This window comes from Corylus avellana, chromosome ca5 (assembly GCF_901000735.1).
Source record: "Corylus avellana chromosome ca5, CavTom2PMs-1.0".
In the NCBI taxonomy this organism is placed as follows: Eukaryota; Viridiplantae; Streptophyta; class Magnoliopsida; order Fagales; family Betulaceae; genus Corylus; species Corylus avellana.
In genome coordinates, this window is record NC_081545.1 from 3,109,071 (window position 1) to 3,116,572 (window position 7,502).

Below are 7,502 nucleotides of genomic sequence, written 5' to 3' on the forward strand. Positions count from 1 at the left end.
TATGATTCACTTGAAATCTTGAATAAAGTATTTGAATTGTCATTGAATCATATGATTAAGTATTGATATTATACATTTATATTATTCATATGCATATGTAGACTTATATAGACTTATAACATATATAGACTTATAAGTTTATAACATATATTGAAAATAAGTCTCTAGATATTTAATTGTTGTATTACTATGAATTGGTATACTTATGAGTTATGTCATATTATATATGTATAATTTGTTATTATATAATCAAATGATTTAATGATCAATTGATCATGTGATATAATCATATAAATTATAGTGATAATATATTAATACTCAAATTGTGATTTAATTATTATTTTTTTAAATTGTGATTTAATGATCAAGTGATTATGTTATATGTATAAATATTTTTTATAATTATAATTATAAAAATATATTATATAAAAGGCGGTTAGCGGTTAGTGGTTACGGTTAGTAAACCCAATAACCGCTAACCGTTAGGTGGTTATAGCGGTTAGGCGGTTAGCGGTTAAACAGTTAGCAGTTAGGCATTAACACTCCTACTTAAAACACTAATTAAATCTGATTGGTGTTGTCAATTGTCATAATTATGTCTACTTTCCTAGGGTTTTCCTCCTAAAGCATTAAGAGCAGCTCTCTTATATTTGGTTATTTTTCTTAAGGTTAGAGAAAATATAAAAATTGTTATAAAAAGTCATCTACAACAGATTTTCTATATCACTTCTAAATATTATGATCGCTATAGTACAACCCAATGTATAGGGTTGCACTGTACCAATCCTTGTGCTTATTAAAAAAATTTTTAAAAAAAAACTCACTTTCTCTTGAATCATTAAAAAAGTAGAGAAATAAAATAAAAATTTTAAAAAAAAGGTAAAAAAATTATATTTAATTAGTATATGGAATGATAAAGGGGAGCTATTATGGAGTATATGTAGATAATAAAGTAAAAAATAATTTTGATCCTTAAATGTAGGGAAATGACAAGGAAGCTGGTGATAATTTTAGATGGAATTCCCAATAGTCTTATTTTTAAGCCTTTTAAGTACATGATTTTTTAATTTTTAATTTAATTTTTTTTTGTGTGTTACTTTGAAAATGAGGTGGTTTTTAAAGTCACTACTTAATCAAAATTTAAGAGTGATCAATCACAAGTCAAACAGTGATTTTAAAAGTCACATCATTCTTTGAGGGACACAAGAATAACTTCTAGCATTACTCGTCACACGCCTCCCCCATTATTTTTTATATTATATATATATATATATATATATATATATAGAGGATAATTTTTTTTAAGTTTTTAAGTTTTGAAATTTTCAGTTTTTTATTTATATATATATATATATATATATATATATTTTGTTAAGACTAACACGTGTCACCAATTTATTAGCATTGACATGGCACCTAACATAATTCATCAAATGTTTTGACGTAATTTCACTATAGGGACTAAACTAATTTTTGGCATATCTTAGATAATTTTTATATGGAAAGAGGACTAATTTTGCATTTTTTTTTTTTTTAATTTTTATATGGAAAGAGTGATAATACCCAACAAAATATTTAATGGGTTTATTACTAATTGCCTGACCAAGGGCTCAACCCATAGTGGTCTTTCTACACAAGTGCAGAAAGAGTAATGCCAATGCAGCTGACTTGCATATGGTAGTTATGGGAATTCCGTGCTTCCCTTTCCCAAATAGCCCTTTCAAAAATGGCCAGAAGCATAGCACCAACCACACACTACACAAGACCTCCCCTAGCCCTGACCCATGCCTATCATGAGCGGGGGGTTGCAAATTCAACAAGCTCACAACCAGGGCAGCCAAGTGAAGTAGCAAAATGGTTGTACCTGGCACAAAAATTGGGGACTCGTCGAAGGTGAACCTCCCAGCATCATCATCACTGGAAGCATCACTAGATTGGTCTTTTTTTGTAACTTCAAAGACGTTCTCTGATATTCCCAAGAGCTTCAACATGACACTCAGAAATCCAAAGAACCATGCATTCATGGTGGTAATTCTTGCCATTCTATGGTTATTCCACCAAGCTCGAACTGACTGGCCAGTTCTTAAGTACTCGGATAAAGTGTATAGGTTGTAAATGACAAAGAGAGCAACTAGTGCATAGAATGCTGGTTCTTGAACCTACAAACACATGTTATAAGCTTTTAAAAAGAATAATATCTATGAAATGGATCTTGAATACGTTATTGTTCATGACCTCTACCTCACCTTTGGCAAGAAGAAACAGTTGGTGATGATACAATACACTGGAAGAGTAGCATAGCATAGCTCAGGAATGGAGCGTATGCCCCACGAGAACAACCACAAATAAGCCATACACTGCCTGAATTGGAGCTTCTCAAACAGGGTGGCAAATATGGGACAACTTCGGCTCAATAGAATTTCAAGCATGCCAGTGGCCCACCTTTTTTGTTGGGTCATTGCAGCAGGCCCACCCGAGGGTGCACATCCTAAAAAGGCCGATGGATCGGGTGTGCAATAAACAGACCTCCAACCCCTTTTATGGATTGCTAGCCCAGTTAAGACGTCCTCTGTGGTCGATCCATATCTCCAACCCAACTGAAATGCGAAGACCACACACACTAGTTTTTTACAGACGGAAAGGCAGAAAAATTATAATAATTATGACGATAAAAACGATGTTCATTATAAGAGTAATGTTTGTTATTTATCACATTTTTATTCAACAATTGTCGTGACAGTCCCAACTAATTTTTAGATTTTTTTAACAAAGGCTCATCTAAGGGTTGATTGGGATTGCCACGTTAACATTGTGAAATATTTGTTGAATAAAAAAATAGTTTCTAGCATTACTCTTATCAAAGAAGAATTATGTTATATATAGAGAAATATTATTTTTTAGTAGATTGTTATATAATTGTGATAATTAACATGACAGTAAGAATCAGTTATTGATTTTTTTTTTTTTTTCTAAACCCTCGTTAATCCAAATTATAATTTTCATTGACAAATCGTCCCAGGGTCTAATATCCATTGAATATATATAGCTCAACTTGGGGTTTCCATACTTTTTTGGTCACTAACCAGCTCTGTACCCCAGTTAGTACTATATTCGAAGTCGCACTTGGCGACTTGATGTGCTGCTTCAATGGAGTCCCAAAGATGGTCAGGTGGATCTTTATTCCCTTTCAAAGCATGAGCTATTGATTTAATCAACTCCTTTGAACTCCCGAATTCTAAAAGCTTATCCTCATCCAATTTTCCTGCGGAAGGCAAAAAAGAAAATTAAAATACTAGTCATTCAGAAATGAAAAATCATTCATGTTGATATAAAAATTAGTTGAAATAAGGAGTAAGGATAATTGAATTTTTGAGAATGGCATTTATAATTAGAAAAAATAAAATCAAAGTTAGTTCACTTACTGTTAATTGATTCCATAGTATCTGGAGATAGCCCGTAAATAATTTTACGTCTATGGAAACATCCTGTTCCATCGTAATGAGGTCCTTGAATTCCAGACATTCCGTGCATTATGTACTTTGTAAACATGCAAAATATGGTAAAGTACTTGATCAATAAGAAAACAAGGACAAATATAAGACTTATTTGTAAGTTGAGATTTAAATAAATTTGACACACTTCAAACAAAATCACGAGCTGATTGCCATATGGGTCATCCTTTAATCCATCATAGAACATCTGTGGGAACTGAACATATGCACTTTCTTTTTCACTCTTGGAACCAAGCAGCAGACACATTGCATGAAGAACAACTTTTGGATTGTTAATAAACATATCGCAGTCTACATTCAACATATAGGGAGCATTCGACATCAATCCGGAGACTCTCGTCTATATATGACAGAAACAATTAAAATGAAAAGGAAATAACATTAGGATTAAAAGTTATCCTTAAGAACTAAAAAACTAAATGGATTCTGAATTGATCGTTTGGCATAAATAACATGATCTTACTAGAACGTTCATGGCACCTGCTTTGTAATGATGTGGATGCTTATCTCGCTTCTCCCTAGATACATACACCAAATGCGATAATCCATCTGGAAGACCTTCCTTATTCTCCCAAATAACCTATAATAAAATAGAAAATGTTTGAGGGAGTGCAGTTTCTACTACAACTTTCTTACAATCTTAAGTACACAGAAGTCTATATTGAGTTTACCTTGATAATAGTTGGATGGTTTTTGCGTTCTACATTTGAGAACTCTGCGAATTCCCCCAAAAAATCACATGGCCTGGACTTTTTGGCGGCATCCTCAATTTTATGGCAAAGCAGCTCATACTCAACCTATATATATACAAGATCATGTTAAATCAATATTATCAAAATAAATAAATAAATAAATTTAATAATGTAATTAATATTTTAATAATTTTTCGTGTGTGTACTCCAATACCTTAATAATTTAATTAGCATTTTAATACTCTCTTTGTATTATGTACTCAAACTTTTTTTAATGGTAAATTTAATTATCAACTATTCAAACAAATTTAATGGGGAAAATTTAATTAATATTTTTACAAATTCTGAAGACCAGCAAATTTGTCCACAAGTGACAGGCATTTCTCATTCCTATCCCATATCAGAATTTATCGAATAAAGAAATAACCAAATTTTGACAGCTAACTTGGGTTGTGAATTACCTTCATACTTTTCCATTTTTGCTGGAACTCCCAATTAGAGCTATCACTGAAGGTTAGGGAGTCATCAGAAAAGTATTTAAAAGGAGCTCTCACTTGAATATTGTTCTCCTTACAGAATGGAACCCAAAGCTTGGCAAACTTTGAGGCCTCGACAAGAGAGTAGAAGGTGAGAGGAGAGCAGCCATCATCGGAAACATAGCAAGCTAGCTTGTTAGCTGGATAATCAACCGCCATCAAAGAGAGCACGGTGTTTATGGTGATGATAGGAGGTTCAAGCACAGAATCTGCAGTTGTCACAAACATGTCTACCGAGGGAAGCTCGGTTACCCTATCAAATAATACAAGGGAGATGAATATGAAAGTTTTCCACTAAATTAAACCTTAATATGACATGCATGTTTGAAAAACATTTGTGTTACCTTGGCAAGAGGTTGTCCGGGTATGTTTTGTATCCAACAGGATTCCATTTGATGTTCATGACTAGAACCCAAATGAAGGTGAACCATGATTCGCATAGGAAGGCGAGGAGCCAAGTGAGGCCATGGTCGTTGAGGAAGAGGAAACGATAAACGAGGAGAGAAAGGAGAAGGAAGAGGATTATGACATCAATGGCTCTCTGTGCAGCGCTTCTACGTGAAATTTTTTCACATAAAGGGAGAGAGTTTGGAGTGGCCATGTCTGTTCTATAATCTATTGAAGGCGGTGTTTAAACAAACCTCTAGAGGTGTGTAATATTAAGGAAAATACGTCAAATCAAAGCGCCTTCCTAACTTCTTCTATAAAAAACATCCTATTCAGTCTTTTGTGGACTTAGCCAAAAACAGAAAGCGACGTCGTAAGAAAGATAGCGCATTGAATTCTAGAAAGCAGCCTCTCCGTCGTGAGAGAGAAAACAATGGCAACTTTTCTCAGTCACACTTACACTTTTTTAGTGCCGCGCGCAGTGTCTATAAAATGAGAGAAGAAAAACTACTCCAAAGAAACATAAAAAAAAAAAAAAAAAAAAAAAAAAAAAAAAAAAAAAAAAAAAAAAAAAAAGGGTTAAATACTAAATATCTCCTTTGGGTTTTGTTACTTTATTTTTTCTCTTTTAGGGTTTGATTTTTATCACAGGAGGTCTCTGTGATTTTGATAATAGACCAAATTAGTTATTCTGTCAGTTAACCGTTAGTTGACTTAACAGAAGTCCACGTTGACCAATCAAATGTTGACACGTGGTATTTACTTAATTATTTTTTTAATTTAAAAAAAAAAAAAATTAAGTAGGACCCCCTTGGCCATTTAGCCACCCCCATCTGGCCGGATGGGAGCCACCCCCATGGAGCCAAGGGGATGCCGAAACCACCCCCTAGGCTCCAGCCACCCCTAATACCCATTGGGGGTAGTTTCAGCCACCCCCATTCGGCCAAGTCACCTCCAAATTTTTTTTTTTTTTTTTTTTTTTTTTTTTAAAATACATTTTTTTTTAATTAAAAATAAATAAAAAAAATTTTAAGTAGGTGTCACCTGTCAACATTTGATTGGTCTACATGAACTTCCGTTAAGTTTAAGAGACGACTAATTTGGTCTATTATCAAAACCACAGGAATTTCTTATGATAAAAATCAAACTCTAGGGAGAAAAAAATAAAGTAACGAAACCCCATGGAGTATTTAGTATTTAACCCAAAAAGAAAAAAGAATATTCAATTGTGGTTTGCCCTCTGTCTCTCTCCTTTTCTTTATTTTTCTTTTTGATGATTGCTCAGATATCATGCTGCTAATTAAGCAGTTCTAATGTATGATTGCTCAGATATTCAGAAATTTCAACAACCATCACCCACATCCTTTACAGTTGCCAAATGAGTAACGTACGTAAACGACAAGATTAATGTGAATCTGGACAACGTAATTTCGTAGATAGGTTCACATGACATATCCGAAGGTAGAGTTGAATTATGTTGAATATATCTAAATTCATGATATTATTTTTAATTATTGGTCTTAAACACGAGGGAGAATATAGGACGCTTTAGCGATAGACATGAGAACTTCAATAGACTAAAAGATTATGTTCCTTTTAAAATAATCAATTCGGATCTTATCTCTTACTATTGGGATCGATCATGTACAAAAGTAATGATAGATGTTACCATTGTGTCTTTTTTATGAGTAATGCTATAAGTCTTCCTAGAATTCTCTTAGAGTTATCCCAAATGTGATGTGGCTTTTAAAATCATCGTTGAATTCAATATTAATTTATTACAAATTGAATAATAATTTTAAAAACCCTATCAATTTTAGATGAATACAAGAGATACACAAGGGTGACCTCGATATATATATATATATCAGTACTCCTAGTACAATACCTGTAATTTGTGCAAGAAAAATGATATTTAGTATTCTCCCGCCCTCCATTTTTGAAAATCAACCATTGGATTTGTAGAATCCACACCTTCACTTATTTAGGTTTTACAAATCCAATAGTTAATTTAAAAATAATAATAATAATAATAGGTTAAAGAAGGATGAGAGAATACTAAATAGGGTTTCTCTTTGTGCATGCACTACCTTTAATATAGGCAATTCGTTTCAAATAAATGATCTATATTCTACTTGTGAGCCAACTTTGCAGGGTTGGAGTCCTCCATGAATTAATCACCTCTCTGAGAGTGCTGCTGTATCATTAGCAACCCCACCACCACCTGCAAAGGTGTTTCTGCCCCCACAGCCACCCATCCATTCTCTTTTATGTTCCTTTATATATATATATATATATATATAGATATATAAGATTTAACTCATTAGATCCTAATTAAAAGCCGTTGGAAACCAATTCTAAGAGTGACATGAGAA

General features: G+C 33.0%; 1 protein-coding gene across 1 annotated transcript; it reads right to left on the minus strand.

Annotated features, from left to right (window-relative positions):
- Window positions 1–1,610: 1,610 nt before the first annotated feature.
- On the minus strand, window positions 1,611–5,341 carry LOC132183364 (cellulose synthase-like protein H1). Its single transcript, XM_059596793.1, has 9 exons — window positions 5,085–5,341; window positions 4,666–4,993; window positions 4,184–4,309; window positions 3,976–4,092; window positions 3,640–3,852; window positions 3,423–3,537; window positions 3,084–3,262; window positions 2,247–2,597; window positions 1,611–2,159 (listed from the first exon to the last, which is right to left on the minus strand). Exons 1-9 carry the CDS (start codon window positions 5,339–5,341, stop codon window positions 1,611–1,613), a joined length of 2,235 nt encoding a protein of 744 aa, XP_059452776.1.
- Between the last annotated feature and the right edge of the window lie 2,161 nt (window positions 5,342–7,502).